This window comes from Xyrauchen texanus, chromosome 23, assembly GCF_025860055.1.
Source record: "Xyrauchen texanus isolate HMW12.3.18 chromosome 23, RBS_HiC_50CHRs, whole genome shotgun sequence".
NCBI classification, from domain to species: Eukaryota; Metazoa; Chordata; class Actinopteri; order Cypriniformes; family Catostomidae; genus Xyrauchen; species Xyrauchen texanus.
This window is the reverse complement of record NC_068298.1, coordinates 4928392-4945321: the sequence shown is the minus strand read 5'-3', so window position 1 is coordinate 4945321 and position 16930 is coordinate 4928392. Positions and strand designations below refer to the sequence as shown.

Genomic DNA, 16930 nt, shown 5'->3' with positions numbered 1-16930 from the left:
CAGACAATCTGGTCTCTCGCTTTCTCTGTTTCTTTTAAAAACAGGCACAAACTCAACTGTCCAAATTCTTTGGTGAGTCTGTTTTTATAACCTGCAATGTGTTAGGAGAGAGGAAAATGGGATAGAGGAATTAAAACCAAGTCCATGCTCTCCTTGACAAGGTCTTTTTTTTTACGACATCTGAAAACCTCCTTGTCTTGGCTTTACTCTGTTCCCTCTCTTTCCTACCCACTTATTCATGGCAAATTTATTCTGGGTTGTTTTTGCAGGAAAAGAGAGCTCTATATTGCCTGGATGGAAGCAGAGCTTCACAAGCCATTTGGGTGTAAATGGGCGGAGGTGAGGCCCCTTTATGGACTCTGTTAAACGCAAATTCCAGCCAGAGTGCATTCTCAGAGATTGCCATCTGAAAATTACAGAGAAGCATTTCCTTTTATGAGTAAACCTCTTTGTGTTTATCTTTGTGAAAGTGAGTCTAAGACACAATGGTAATCTGTGACACCTAAACAGATGATGCTCGTGGTGAACGTGACCTGTAATGTCATCTACTGCTGAGAATATAATGGCAATGGCGACTCATGTATCGGAATGATAGTCATACTGTCCATATTGTAACCAGAGGCTTAGCACTTGTAACAACCATTATAAAGCTAGTGTCTCCATCAACAGCTGGTGTGTGGTGAGTGTACTGGCGCACTATGACTGCTGTCGCATCATCACATCATCCACTTTGAGTGCCTAGAAAAGCTCTATAAATATAAGGAATTAGTATTATACCATCTAATCAAACACACACACATAAATCTGGCTTACACTTAAAAATGGTAAATAAATAAATCACAAAACATAACATAACACTCTGAACGGTATCACAACAACAGTTTTGGTGGTAAAAAATGTACATATTGAATGTCACAGCTTGCTAAAGTCACTCTATCTATCTATCTATCTATCTATCTATCTATCTATCTATCTATCTATCTATCTATCTATCTGTCTGTCTGTCTGTCTGTCTGTCTGTCTGTCTGTCTGTCTGTCTGTCTGTCTGTCTGTCTGTCTCTCTCTCTCTGTCTGTCTGTCTGTCTATCTATCTATCTGTCTGTCTGTCTGTCTGTCTCTCTCTATCTATCTCTCTGTCTGTCTGTCTATCTATCTGTCTGTCTGTCTGTCTGTCACTCTGTCTGTCTGTCTATGTATCTATCTGTCTGTCTGTCTATCTATTATCTGTCTGTTTATCCATCCATCCATCCATCCATCCATCCATCCTTCTATCTATCTATCTATCTATCTATCTATCTATCTATCTATCTATCTATCTATCTATCTATCTATCTATCTCTCTGTCTGTCTGTCTGGCTATCTGTCTATCTCTCTGTCTGTCTGTCTATCTATCGATCTGTCTATCTGTCTGTCTGTCTATTTATCTATCTATCTATCTGTCTGTCTGTCTATCGATCGATCTATCTGTCTGTCTGTCTGTTTGTCTATCTATCTATCTATCTCTCTGTCTGTCTATCGATCAATCTATCTGTCTGTCTGTCTGTCTTTTTGTCTATCTATCTATCTATCTATCTATCTATCTATCTATCTATCTATCTATCTATCTATCTATCTATCTATCTCTCTGTCTGTCTGTCTGTCTGTCTATCGATCGATCGATCTGTCTGTCTGTCTATCTATTATCTGTCTGTTTATCCAGCCATCCATCCATCCATCCATCCATCCATCTCTCTGTCTGTCGGTCTGTCTGTCTGTCTATCTATCTATCTATCTATCTATCTATCTATCTATCTATCTATCTATCTATCTATCTATCTGTCTGTCTGTCTGTCTGTCTGTCTGTCTGTCTGTCTGTCTTTGGTGAGTCTTTTTTTCGACATCTGAAAACCTCCTTGTCTTGGCTTTACTCTGTTCCCTCTCTTTCCTACCCACTTATTCATGGCAAATTTATTCTGGGTTGTTTTTGCAGGAACAGAAAGCTCTATATTGCCTGGATGGAAGCAGAGCTTCACAAGCCATTTAATGGGAAAAAAAACCCATCTTACTCTTGTGTAAATGGGTGGAGGTGAGGCCCCTTTACAGGATTTTTTTCTGATCTGATAAGACACAGAAAGGGCTTAATTGGCTTTTGATTACACCAACTTATTTGATTTAAATACTATTAATTTATCGTCCTAGACATTCCATAGTTGGTTTGCATTAATATATACATTCCCTTGTAATCATCAGTAACCCAGAACTAGTGCATGAATCAGAGTTGTTCTGTCAGTCTGATAACAATGCAAGACAAAAGATGGATTAGCTTGTAAAGATAACACCATTTACTCTCGTGTCATGGCTTATCTTAGTTTCACGTTCTCAGCCATTCAGCCGTATCAGATTGACTGATAATGAGACAATAAATAAGTGTACTGTTTGCATTTACTGCAATTGTAAAATGCAATAAAAATAAACAACAACCAAACAAAAAAAAACAATACAAGCATGTATTTATTTAATTGTGAAAATAAAAAATTCCAAGAAAAAAACGTAAATAAATATATTAGTTACATACAAAACATACCACATTTAAAAAAAATGTTTTTTTTATTTCCACTGCTTTAATATGATAAATCCTCAATATGTGAGCTGTTCATGGGAAGTCCAGCTGCCCGTGATGTTCACAGTGTTTGGGGCAAACGTATCCGCCCTTCTGCTCTTCCCTTTGTTTCCGTCTCTCTGTTCTGGACCGGTCCTGCTCATTGTTGCAGCGATGCACCAGAACCGGGTCCTTCACGGCAGGAGCTTTCTTCATCAGCAGTCTCTGGAGGATCTGTTTGTCCGAGCGCTCCTTCTGAAAGTCATCTTCATACACCTTCAACTGAGACAAAAATCTAAATCAAAAATGTTATACAAATTGTCACATTAAAGAGATGGTTCGCCCAAAATTAAATTTGACATGTGCTATTTATTCTATCTATTAATTAAGAATTAAGGGTGAAGTTCCACATTAGGCAATCAGGACACACAAAAATGACAATAAACCCAATTCTACAATATAACAGGTAAGGGATGGGCAAGGAGGAGGCGGGAACTGGCTGAACAGTTTAATGACATAAATGAACTTAAAACATCATAAAACATAAAGACACACAGACACACACAACGCGGCCACAACATGTGTGTGTGTCTCTCTCTCCATCAGGCGGCTCCGGCTCATCTTTATCCCCCTGCTGGCTGATTAGCCCGATTCAGGGCTGGGTCTTCCCCACCTTTCTGGAGCTTTGGGAGAGACGGGGGAGGGAAAGGGGAGAGGGAAAGAGCGAGGGGGAGAGAGAGAGAGAAACTTGCTTGCCGGTTCCCGGACACCAAGTCGCCTGGTCCTCAACCGCTCCTCCGCCCTCTGGTGGATGCCAGCTTGCTCCTTCCCCGGTGGACGGCAGCGAGTCCTCCAGCCCCTGGCGGACGGAACCGCTCCGCCCCTTCTTCGGGGGCAGGCAGAGGTTCCTCCGGCTCTCAGAGGCCGGCAGCAACCCCTCCGTCAACAGGCAGATGGCCGCAGATGCTCCCCTGGCGGATGGCAGCGGCGAGGACTCCGCGGCAGCGCATCCGTCCTCCCTCCCGGGTTTCGGCACCACTGTAACAGGTAAGGGATGGGCAAGGAGGAGGCGGGAACAGGCTGAACAGTCAACATAAAGTTGAATGATATAAATGAACTTAAAACAACATAAAACATAAAGACACACTGACACACACAACGCAGCCACGGGCATCTCTCTCTCTCAAACTGGTGCCTCCGGATCGTCTTTACCCCCCTCCAGGCTGATTAGGCGATTCATGGCCCGGCCCGGCCCCGCCGCCCTCCTTGTCACATACAATTTAAACATGATAGCTTGAAATTGGATCTTTTGAAATAATGCTTAAGATGATATTCATGAGGATAATATTGTGCTCCTAGTCACTGACAAAACACAATCCAGTCCTGTTATTGCAGGACTGATACTGAGATTAAGCAAGTAGTATTCAGCTGGTCATGTGATCCTAACACAGCTGCCCCCATGAGGCCCCCCCACCCTCTGAAAGTGTTCAATAACAGGGCTGTAACCAATGGTAACTGAAAACTACTGTGTTTGAATGGTGCATCTTCCAGGGCACTAGGTGTCACTGTTAGGCAATGTAAGTAGCTTAGTGCATCTTTAATGCTTTCCTTAGCAAGCTAACTAATGATTACCCAAAGAGGTTTCCCAACCATTGCCCCAAGCCTGTAAGTGATTTTTATTAGATTTTATTAAATGACATGCAAAAAAACATCCTTACCTGTTTGTTTAACAAACCAGAAGACTTTCTTCCTGATCATTTTTCATGTTGCCGGTATGGTGGAAGTTTCAGCATGGCTTAAAATTGCTTACAGCAACTTAAGCATTAGCATTCAGCTAATATTTCTGTAGAGTACTTGGCATCGCTTATAATCGCTAGCTACATTCTTTGACTAGCCTCACACTTTATTAGTCAGGTAATAATATTTGTGCATATTTTAATGGGATCTGGTTTTGAAAATGTTGACAGGGTTTAAGTTGGCTATATTTTTAAATATCAGTTGCATTTGTTTCTGCATCAATATAAAAACTTGGTGACTGTGATGGAGCATGCATAGGTAGAAGTAGGTTTATGCATACTATGCTTGTGCATACTTTCTGCACATTAACCTGGTATACACACAATAAATGTCTAACAAGTGCACCCTGGTCAAACAACAATAGTCTTTAGTGTGTAGTGTCCACTTTGCTCCAGTGCTCACCTGCTCCTGGAGCAGCGCCATATGCTGACGCATCTCTCCCTCTCCGCGCCGCAGTCTCTTATTCTCCTGCAACATGCGCTTATGGTCTTTATGCTCTGTTTTATAATCAGCTTCATACATTTTAGTCTGTGGTTGAATAGAATCAAAATGGATCACAGTTTAAACAAGTGTGTTCTAGTGTAGATGTTTTTAACCTTACTGTATAGCGTATTTAAAATGAACTATTTTTCTGTAGTAAATATTTTTGTAAAAGCGTCAATGGCAGTCAATGGAAATCTCTGGCTAAACATTCCCCCAAAAATGAAATTTCTCTCATTGTTTACTCACCCTCAGGCCATCCCAGATGTGCATGACTATTTAAGCTCACGTCAATACAATGCAAGTGAACGGAAAAGAACTTAGAAGATCCAAAAAGCACATAAAAGCAGCATAGAAGTAATCCATAAGACTCCAGTGGTTAAATCCATGTATTCAGAAGTGATATGATAGGTGTGGGTGAGAAACAGATCAATATTTAAGGCATTTTTACTGTAAATCTCCTCTTTTACTTTCACTTTCACATTCTCAGCCATTCAGCTGAATTCACATTCTTCATGCACATCGCCACCTACTGGTTGGGGCTGGTCAAAGGTGAATTTTCATAGTAAAAAAGGACGTTAATATTGATTTGTTTCTCAAACACCTATCATATCGCTTCAAAAAGACATGGATTTAACCACTGCGTCAAATGCATTACTTTTGTGCTGCCTTTATCCGCTTAACTTGCATTGTATGGACCAACTGAGCTGAGATATTCTCTAAAATTATTTGTTTTTTTGTGTTCAGCAGATGAAAGAAACACATCTGGGATGGCATGAGGGTGAGTAAATGATGAGAGAATTTAAATTTTTGATTGAACTATCCCTTTAAAAATATTTTGTAATAAATAATGCAGCCTAAATTTGGAGCATTAGGATTTTTTTAAATATGCATTGTGTATTATAGTTGTAAAATTACATTTGTATTACAGTAATGAGAATTCAAAAAATATTATTTATTTATTTATTTCATATTGAGGTGAAATATGACTTAATCATTTCTTTATGAGATTCACCTGTGCATGTTCATGTGCTGTATGTAATTTAGACAATAAAGCTTCGGCACAAGTATTTAAAATGCAATATACGCTCAAGTAAAACAACCATGACAATCAACAGCCTTTTCACATAAGAATTAATCCTAAAAAATAACTATCAAGCAAATGAATGCCAAATAGGTCTTGCTTTAAAATTGCAGTTGTTCTAATGTCCACTAGGGTGAGCTGTTTACCCACTGTTATTTCAACGACCAGGTCTTGAAATAAGCCCATTATAAACTCAGCATTAAGCAACAAGACTATGTGAGATTCCCCATCCACTCTGGAATATAGCCGTGAATGTTATGATGACATGTGAACGCACCTGACACCGCAGCGCCTCCAGCTGTTCTTTAAGATCCTGTACCTCTCTCTCTGGGTTGGCCTGGTGCTCCGTTCCCATGCCAGCCAGTCTTTGGCTTGACTTTGCACCGTGAGACACTGGAAGCTCTGGAGATGCTCGTACCTCCACAGATGGCTTAGTTTTCCTCTGGAGAAGGTGAGCCTCTGAGGTGATATTGATGTCTGGCATCTTAATGAAAGAAAAGTACAAAAATGTTTAAGGCGAGCCACATGTAAAGCTTGCATTATTGACTTTGTTCACTCACCCGTGTCCCTATAGTCCAGTGGGTCAGGTCTGTTTGGTGCAGACGGCTCTCCAGTAGTCTGATATACTCCTGAAGATGCTGGTTCTTCTTTAGTTCCTGCATCAATGTATGTTCATAATACTCCCTCTTATTCTGCACAGAGATACAAGTAAACATTTACATTTACATTTATGCATTTGGCAGATACTTTTATCCAAAGCGACTTACAGAGCTCTTATTACAGGGACAATCCCCCCGGAACAACCTGGAGTTAAGTGTCTTACTCAAGGACACAATGGTGGTTGCTGTGGGGATCGAACCAGTGACCTTCTGATTACCAGTTATGTGCTTTAGACCACTACACCACCACCACTTGCAGTAAACAAAACATGTCCGTGTTTGCAACATATTTATCTATTTTTGTACTAACTATGCACTAATGCTTAAAGGGAAAGTTCACCCAAAAATAAAACTCCATAATTTACTCACCCTCAAGTGGTTCCAAACCCGTATGATTTCTTTCCTCCACGAGACATTAAAAGAGTTGTTTCAAAGAATTTCTGCTGCCCTTTTCCACACAACAAAAGCCTATTTGACCAGTAACGAAAAATACCATTAAAGTATCCTAAAAGTATTCCTCATGCGCTCTATTCCAAGTCTTCAGAAGCCATACGAAAGGTGTTTAAGGAACAGTCCAAAATGTAAGTCGTTATTCACTGAAAATATTCCCCTCTCAAATCTGATGTCAGATAATATTAGTTCTCATGCATCTCGTGACCGATTGCAAGTTGACCCATTTGAATGTTATGAAACAAAGCAAGTGCAATTGAGATTTAATAGCTACAGCAGTGGGGAAGATTTTTAGCAAATGTCAATGATGAACTAACAATGAACAATATAATTTTTTATAAATTAATATTTAGATTAATAACACTGTTAAAAATATTGTTAATTGTTAGTTCATGAATACTGAATGGATTTAACTAATTGAACCAAGCTATCGTATGGTTTCAGAAGACTTGGAATATAGTGCACAAATAGTATGGCCAACTTTTTTGGTACTTTTATGATGTTTTTTTGTTGTTGTGTGAGCTGGACAGTCCAATTCATTTTAATAATATGGAAAAGTGTGAAGTTCCTTCACAAATTCTCCTCTGTGTTCCATGACGGAAACAAAGGCATTTTGGTTCGGATTCACATTAAGGTGAGAAAATTATGACAGAATTTTCCTTCATAGGTAAACTTAAACCTTTAAAAGAACTGTAAAACCAAAAACACTGATTAGAAGGACCTAAAATGCAACGTCATTTTTATTTAATCTTCAAAGTACCAAGCAACCACGCTTGAGAACCCTACACAGGAAAAGGGGTTCTTGATAACAAGAGGGTTCTTTGCTGATCTAAGGTGCTGCAAAAAGCCATTGAAGAGACTTTTTAAGAGTATGCTTTGACATAAAACCAGCCTGATAAGAAATAAAAATAAAATGAAAAAGTGACTGTGGCAACATTTCTGCTAATTGAAATTATGGGGTGTATTTCAACGTACTGCGGCAGTTCCGAGGGGAAATTTCCACTTTGAGGCACTAAAAGCGAGTTAAAGTTTCCAAACCAATGATGTTTTGAATAATAAAAAAACTGACCTCTCTCTCTCCTAAACCTTAAACCTAAATTTAACCAATAGTGTCATGAAATCAAATGTGAGATGACCCCCCCCCCCAAAAAAAAAAAATTTTTTATATTTTTTTTTATGGTAATTCCATAGTTCTCCATTGATCTATGCCATAGTACTGAAACATTACCATATTCATATAAGTGCTGAGAAAAAGTATTTGCCCCCTTCCTGATTTCTCTATTTTTTACTAAGTTTTAGATCTTCTGCTGAGATCTAACATAAAACAAAGGCAACGTGAGTAAACTCAACATACAGTTTTCAAAAATATGTATTTTTTTATTGAAGCAAAACATTTATCCAACACCTACTGTTTATCACCCATGAGAAAACTGCCCCCTTAAACTTAATAGCTGGTTGTGCCACCTTCAGCAGCAACAACTGCAATCAAACGCTTCCGATAACTGGAGATCAGTCTTTCACAATGCTGTGGGGGAATTTTGTCCCATTCTTCTTTGCAGAACTGCTTTAGTTCAGCCACATTGGAGGGTTTTTGAGCATGAACTGCCCGTTTAAGATCCTGCCACAGCATCGGGCTCAAGTCAGGACTTTGACTAGGCCACTCCAGAACTGTAATTTAGCTTCTTTTGAGCCTTTCAGAGGTGGACTTACTCCTGTGCTTTGGATCACTGTCTTGAGCATAATCCGGTTGCGCTTCAACTCACGGACTGATGACCGGATGTTCTCCTCAATTATTTCACTTCGCTCTGGCCCTGAAGCTGCAAAGCATCCCCACACATCCCACTACCACCACCATGCTTGACTGTAGATATGATGTTCTTTTTGTGGATTTCTGTGTTTGATTTATGCCAGATGTAACGGGACCCCTGTCTTCCAAACAGTTCCACTTTCGACTCATCCGTCCACAGAACATTCTCCCAAAAGGTTTGAGGATCATCAAGGTGTGTTTTGGCAAAATTAAGACGAGCCTTAATGTTCTTCTGGGTTAGCAGCGGTTTTCACCTTGCCACTCTTCCATGGATGGCATTTTTGCCCAGTGTCTTTCTGATAGTGGAGTCATGAACAGTGACATCTATTGATGCAAGAGAGGACTGCTGTTCCTTTGACGTTGTCCTTGGCTTTTTTGTGACTTCCTGGATGAGTCGTTGCTGTGCTCTTGGAGGAATTTTGGAAGGTCGGCCACTTCTGGGAAGGTTCACTTCTGTGCAAAGTTTTCTCCATTTGGCAATAATGGCTCTCACTGTGGTCCTTTGAAATAGCTTTATAACCCGTCCCAGACTGATGTATTTCAATCACCTTTTTCCTCATTTCTAAAATTTCTTTCAACCTTGGCATAGTGTGCTACTGGGTGAGACCTTCTAGGTCCTAACTAAAGGGCAAATATATTTTCACAAAGCCCAGCTGGTATTAGATAACTTTTTGCCTTAATAAATAACATTATTATTTAAAAACTGTATTTTGTGTTTACTCAGATTGTCTTTGTTTTATGTCAGAATTTGTTAGAATATTTGAAACAATTTAGTATGAGATATACACAAATACAGAAGAAATCAGGTTGGGGGCAAATACTTATTCACATCACTGTAGCGTGGTATTTACGTGGTACTCCAAAGTTCTTCAAAACATGCCATGGTATTATTATGGCACATTACCATGATGCCAAATGAAATATTTTTTGTTGTTGTTAAATAGCCTTAAAAAAGTGCTTCTTTTGGTAACATATTAATTAACTGGTTTTATTCAAGTCTAAAATATGTATCATTTATATGACTGGATCAATGCGATTACATAAGATTATCTCCTTAAGGTAACCTGTCTTAACTACAGTGTAAAAAAAATCTTTTAATACCTCACTAATGGTGTTCAGGGCCCTATTTTAAGAGCGCTAAGAGCGGCACTATGCCATAAGTCATATGCACAAGTCAGTGGGCATGGCCATGAAGTTTTTGTATTTTCGGGCAAGCACGTGCAAGTGGCTAAATGGCTAAATCGCGCACGCAACGTGCTAATGGGCTGGGGCAAGAGCAGTTTAATAATTGAGGTTCTTCTCCATTTATTGGACCATCTGCATCCTATTATATAGTCCATTACCTCAAGCTCCAGCAATATGAAGACAGCACCTTCATAAGAAGTTGGTAGTGTAAATGGTCTATATGCAGTGAATTAGAAAAACACAATAATAAAAATGTTATTGCTATCAGGATTTGGGTGTTTGTTCGATTAAATTATAGAAGTGTAAGTATAATTAATCATTTCCATCTACTGACATGCAAATCATGGCTAGCCTTAATAGTAACACAACTACACAATGATGACTCTAAGACATTATAGATGTTACAGTTTCATTTGCTGTTAATGCATGATTAAATTAGCTTAATTACCACCTGCTGGTGAAATCTCCAAACTGCAAATGTAGGAACTGAGTTTGGACTTAGCGCTGAAAACAGACCTGCTTTTGAAACATCTTTGAGCATTGACCAATTTCTCAGGAAAATAGCAAATTGCGATTTGCGGTACTTCATCACCATGCAATACACCCACGGCATGCCCACATACTCCCACCCACGGCCACTTGCACGGTCATTGCGCAACGCACTTGTGAAAATTGAGCTCTTAGTGTAGTATGAAATTAATTAAAGTCCATTTATTGAGATACCTTGAATAGATCATTGAATTATTGAGGACTGATCCAAATGGCTGCTATTGAGATGCATACTTTTTTAGTTCACCTTTAGTGGCATCAACCTGGTTTCATTTCACGTGTACTTACATTTTTGCTACATGGATTTACATGCCTAGTTTCCAGTTTCCTGGTGAAATGAACATTAGCGGCACTACAACAACAATAATGATTTAAATTCCTTTCACACAAATCACAAATAAAATGACAGAGTATCAGTTCAGAAACACTTACTTTTCACCCTGTTCCCCACACAATGCTATCTTATGACTTCTAAACTCTTTCACTATTGTGCATGACTTGTAAGACGATACATTTGAATGTTTGCATTACATAACCGTATACATTTACAAGCTTATTTGATGCAATCAAATTGTGCGGTTGCTCAACTGTTAGAGCATTGCACTTGTGTTGTGTAGGACCAAGGGTATGAGTCCCGAATTGCATGCGAATCGATACGTGTCATAGAACAGCCACAAAATGACATGGTTGCTTCAGAAATTGCACTTTTCATCTCACATTCGCATTTTATGACTCTATCGATTACGTTTAAGTATTAAGGTTGGCAGATCAGTTTTGTTCATTTAAAACTCTATAAACCTTAAAAACCTCATCTGTTTGGGAGAAAATGTAACTTGATGAAATGAGCATTTTGCCTCAGAATTGCCGCAATACATTTAATGAACCACATAATGTCATCTTGCAAACCTGTCTCCACAGTCATGTTATTTTCATGAGATCAGGCACAATAAGTGTGTGTGTGTGTGTGTGTGTGTGTGTGTGTGTGTGTGTGTGCATGCGTGCGTGTGTGTGTGTCTCGCCACATACCTGCTCATGGTCGACTTTGAGCAGCAGTCTGCTGTTGAGCTGTTTGAGCCCTGATCTCTCCTCTTCTAGAGCTTCTACACGCTGCTGGAGACCCACACTGGTGCTGTGATAGATGTGATCCCACTCCTCATTCAGCTTCATCAGCTGACACACACACACACACACACACACAAAGAGAGAGAGAGAGAGAGAGTCAGTATTACATTCACTTTACCCTCAAGTTCATCTCTATTTTTCTATGTTCTTTTGTGCTGGTTTTGTGCCGTGTTGCTAAAATGAAATAAAACTTCTAGCTTGACATACAAATTGGTTCCAGTTTTACAGCCTGTAAAGTTTTGTAGAATTAAAGTCTAAATATGCAAACTTAATATGAATAACTTAAATTTCAGTCTATTCCTTACGCAAAACTTAGGTTTAGTAGACTATTAAAGTCTATTGTTTAAAAGCAAAAATTGCAGTTACTATGGAAGTAAATGGGGGCCAGTCCAGAAACATTGAAATACACACTGTTTCAAAAGTATAGCCATCCATCCATCCATCTTCAACCGCTTATCCGAAGTCGGGTCACGGGGGCATTTGCTCCAGTAGTGGAGCCCCAAACTTCCCTATCCCGAGCCACATTAACCAGCTCTGACTGGGGGACCCCGAGGCGTTCCCAGGCCAGTGTGGAGATGTAATCTCTCCACCTAGTCCTGGGTCTTCCCCGAGGCCTCCTCCCAGCTGGACGTGCCTGAAAAACCTCCCTAGGGAGGCGGCCAGGGGGCATCCTTACCAGATGCCCAAACCACCTCAACTGACTCCTTTCGACGCAAAGGAGCAGCGGCTCTACTCCGAGCTCCTCACGGATGAGTGAGCTCCTCACCCTATCTCTAAGGGAGAAGCCCGCCACCCTTCTGAGGAAGCCCATTTCGGCCGCTTGTACTCGCAACCTAGTTCTTTCGGTCATGACCCAGCCTTTATGACCATAGGTGAGGGTAGGAACAAAAATTGACCAGTAGATCGAGAGCTTTGCCTTCCGGCTCAGCTCTCTTTTCGTGACAACGGTGTGATAGAGTGAGTGCAATACCGCCCCCGCTGCCCCGATTCTTCGGCCAACCTCCCGCTCCATTGTCCCCTCACTTGTGAACAAGACCACGATGTACTTGAACTCCTTCACTTGAGGCAATACCTCCTTCCCTACCTGGAGTACGCACTCCATCGGCATGTTTTAGTTTAGCCACAAGATGTAAATGTTATAAATATTAACATGATTTTAGTGATTTTAACATTCTTCTTCCTTCCTAGCTATTTGTCCCACGTGGGGACAGGGTCCGCTTCACATATATATTTGATTTGGCACAGTTTTTACGCCGGATGCCCTTCTTGACGCAACCCCCAATGGCTGGGAGACTCTCAATCACACATACGGGCAATTTAGAGACTCCAATTCACTTAACCTGGATGTTTTTGGACTTGCTGGGGAAACCGGAGCACCCGGAGGAAACCCACACAAACACGAGGAGAACATGCAAACTCCATACAGAAAGGCCCTGGGTGAGCCGGAACTCGAACCCGGGACCTTCTTGCTGTGAGGCGACAGTGCTACCCACTGATTTTAACGTAAAATCTCTTATTAAACCTACTAGTGTAAATTACTAGTAAAATAATTAGAAAAATCTGTAATATGTTAATGCCAGTAAATCCTGGTTTTATATTAAAATCAAGTTTACATGTAAACATTTACCTCTTGTGGCTGCACTTTTGAAACAGTGTGTATGTTAATGCTTATGGACTAGCCCTATTCACTTCCATAGTAACTGCAATTTTTGCTTTTAAACTATAAATAAATGACAGACGGCTTTGAAAAGAGTTTTGTGTATCAACATTTTACCACAAATGCTGTCAGTTCAGATTTACTTGCATTGAACCTGGAACATTCCTTTGATGTATGCTTCTATTAACTTTTTTTCTCTACTCTCGGTGCATTTCAGATGTAATTTATTAGACACCTTAATTAAAAATGCTTTTATCATCCAAGTATAAAAGGAAAAGAAACCTCCTGCCCATATAATATACAGCTGGATAAATGATGAAACTGAAAGTGTGTTTGTTTTCAAACTCCATAAGTGGATTCTGGTGTCAAGCCCAGGTCAAACTGGTTTGGATCTGTTGCAACTGGGGGAAATACTGTCTTTCTTTTTTTGAAGGTGGTAAATTACACAACAGTTGCATCATGTTGCAGTGAAAGTTCTAAGGGTCATATGACAGCCATGCGACAGTAAGTGATTTTCTACCTCTTTGTTGAGTCTGTGCAGTTCAGTGTTTTTGTTGAGGAGTTGAAGTTTCTCCTCATCAGCCGAGGTGATGGACATGCTTTCTGTGATGAGGGTCACCTGCTCCTCTCCAGACAGGAGTGACTCCTCCTGTGCAGTGTCCTCCACCTTCCTAAAACACACACACACACACACACACACACACACACACACACACACACACACACACACACACACACACACACACACACACACGTTGTGTTTCCATGTTTTATGAGGACTTTCCATAGACATAATGGTTTTTATACTGTACAAACTTTATATTCTATCCCCTAAACCTAACCCTACCCCTAAACCTAACCCTCACAGAAAACTTTCTGCATTTTTACATTTTCAAAAAACATAATTTAGTATGATTTATAAGCTGTTTTCCTCATGGGGACCGACAAAATGTCCCCATAAGGTCAAAAATTTCGGGTTTTACTATCCTTATGGGGACATTTGGTCCCCACAAAGTGATAAATACAAGCTCACACACACATACACACACACACACACACACACACACACACACACACACACACACACACACAAGAATTTGTAAATTGGTAGTTATAATGTATTTTAGCAATATAATAAAAAAAACTGTCATCTGATTGACCCAAATGTGAGAGGTCATACATTAATAAGTTTGGGTTTTTGATGTCAAGCACCCGATGATATCAGAATGAGCCATTTTAGCAGATAATAAGATTAAATCAAACATCTGTTTAAAGTTTAAAACAATTTTTTCCCTTCATAGCATGTATTTGTTTTTCCATACCCAGATAGCAAATTTTTTTTTGGCCCAAAACTGGCTGCATTCTGCCTGTGAGTTTGGTCCACATCAGGGCTGGACTGGTAATCTGGCATACCGGGCATTTCCCCGGTGGGCCGACGCACTTTGGGGGCGATCAGGGGCGGACTGGCCATGGGAAGAACCGAGCGGGCCGGAAGGCCGGCCACGAAAAGTGCCGAAATGGCCACAATATGCTAAAATGAGTCATCACGTTATGCAGGACGGACCACAAAACGGCACCACGATATGCAGAAAAGGACAGCGAACATCCCCCTTTGTTGCCATGTAAAATAAGGGGGCAGATTTCTCTTCCCGGTCCAGCCCTGTCCCACATACTGCATGAAATTGCGGTCCAAAATTGGCCCAAAAGCCTCTTACCGAAAGCAGGCCATATCCACCCCAGAAAGAGGCCAAAACTCAGCCATACTTTTCCTGTTCCCCCCCAGCAGCAGTATTTGGACCACAACTGCGCCAGAATCCCCAGACATCAGCCAGAAAGCAACACTGTATAACACTCTAGTGTACAGTATTGGGTGCATAGACTAACAGAAATGTTAAGGATATTATGCTAATTTCCCCCACGTTCCCATTCACTCATTGTAGCCTCATCTAAAGTGAATCCGTGACACAATACAGACGAAAACAAGTTGCCATGCACAGAAATGCATCAGCGACACCATGAAAATAATTCATTAACATATAAATTCTCGGGGGGAATTTGAGTTGGATGGGTTTCTGTTCCTATTGCCCCTTATCATGTGAGACACGAGCTCTTTTGTTTATATTCCCCGAGGACGTCAGACAAGTGTATATTCAAATGATGTGTGTAGATGGTTGTTGCTGCTTGCTGTCAGTGTGTGTTAGTTTCATGTTTCATGTACAAATATAATAAGATATAATATACTATAATAATATAACCCTTTATAATGTCTAATAGGCCTACTATATACTATGTGCATTTTGTAATGACCCTGATACTTTACAACTGTGTTTATATGCTTCTATAGTTAATACATTTTTAAATAAACGTATCAAATGTGACATATAGGACTGTAAAATAATACCCACTCAGACTGAATTGATGTCTTCGGTTCATGCTCCTCAAATAAAGAGGGATGTTTGCTAGAAGATTCCTCCTCGGACAGTGATGACTGTGCGCTTCCATCCATGATTTCAATTGATTAGTGCTTGTAGTCCTGGGTTACTTGAAGTCTTTTAGTCCTAAATCCAAATGATGTAACAAGTACAGCGTACACAGGATAAACTGTGACTTTAAACCACACTGCTTTTTTAGAGGGGAAGTTCAAAAAGAAACCCGTTCATTGACGTGCAAGGCATCACATCAAGAGTATGTGTTTTTTCGAAGATGATTTTTATATGACTTTGGCCCGATGGTGTTTTTAAATGGCAAATGTAAATGTAGATATAAAATAAGGAAGTGCTATGATGATACGCAGTGGGGGAATTCCGCTTTAGCATCATCTGATTTCGAAGTGGGCGTTCTGAACGACTGCCAAAAGCAACACTGTTAAAAACCAAAACCACATGTTCTCGCTGTCAGTACAGAACTGAAAGTCTCTCAGGGGCGGAGTGGGTAGAGAAATCGGCCCTGAATTTTTACATAGAAACATGTGTTTGGGTGTGGGGGTGTTTGTCGCTGTCCTTTTCTGCGTATCGCTGCCCCCTTCGTCATATCGTAGCACTGTTTTGCGGCCCTCTTCAGCCAGTTGCAGCCCATTTGGCATAATGCGGCGGCCCGTTTCATCTTATCGCCGCCTGTTCAGCCCCATTTTGCGGTTGGCCCATATTCTCCCTATTGCCAGACCGCCCCTGTGTGTGTGTTTGTGTGTTTGTGTTTGTGTGTTTGTGTGCGTGTGTGTGTGTAGGGAGTATTTTCCATCCTCAAAATGTCTGTTAACACCTTTTGCTGTTACAAAATTGACTATGGCATTGGTAACTATATACTTTTCACCAACATACTTTTACTACAGTTATCATACTGGGATAGCATAAAAGAGTGGGATTTATTATTATTTAGTTTATGTTGTTTTGATGACAGTTTTGGCTAATAGTATAGTTACTGTAACTTGGTAAATCTACCATTCATATTCAATTTGTGCCACAGTGTGTTACTACTCTCTTTGTGCAGTATACAGTATATATTAAGTCTAGTTAAAATATTTTTCATTATGTCTGTCTGTCTGAAATGCCAAAAGTGACCATCC

At 40.2% G+C, this 16930-nt stretch overlaps 1 protein-coding gene across 3 annotated transcripts; it reads right to left on the bottom strand.

Moving 5' to 3' along the window:
- Nucleotides 1-142: 142 nt before the first annotated feature.
- LOC127663044 (TNFAIP3-interacting protein 1-like) lies at nucleotides 143-16137 on the bottom strand. 3 transcript variants are annotated; one of them, XR_007972956.1, is made up of 8 exons: nucleotides 15774-16137; nucleotides 13889-14039; nucleotides 11616-11759; nucleotides 6500-6631; nucleotides 6217-6423; nucleotides 4778-4903; nucleotides 1889-2860; nucleotides 143-188 (listed from the first exon to the last, which is right to left on the bottom strand). XR_007972956.1 is itself a non-coding variant. In XM_052154443.1 (7 exons), the coding sequence occupies exons 1-7, from the start codon at nucleotides 15872-15874 to the stop codon at nucleotides 2633-2635; spliced, it is 1089 nt and encodes a 362-aa protein (XP_052010403.1). In that variant the 5' UTR covers nucleotides 15875-16137; the 3' UTR covers nucleotides 1783-2632. The 3 variants fall into 3 exon arrangements, 1 of the variants encoding a protein (XP_052010403.1); XR_007972957.1 differs by lacking the exon at nucleotides 4778-4903; XM_052154443.1 differs by lacking the exon at nucleotides 143-188 and having other exon boundaries at nucleotides 1783-2860.
- Between the last annotated feature and the right edge of the window lie 793 nt (nucleotides 16138-16930).

What these genes read in the sequence shown, in the direction of transcription:
- LOC127663044 (XM_052154443.1), bottom strand. Translation starts at nt 15,874, where the DNA reads ATGGATGGAAGCGCACAGTCATCACTGTCCGAGGAGGAATCTTCTAGC. An exon ending in TGCACAGACTCAACAAAGAG is followed by an intron (nt 11,760 to 13,888) that starts GTAGAAAATCAC and finishes TGTGTGTGTCAG; the next exon opens with CTGATGAAGCTGAATGAGGA. An exon ending in TCAAAGTCGACCATGAGCAG is followed by an intron (nt 6,632 to 11,615) that starts GTATGTGGCGAG and finishes ATCTCTGTGCAG; the next exon opens with AATAAGAGGGAGTATTATGA.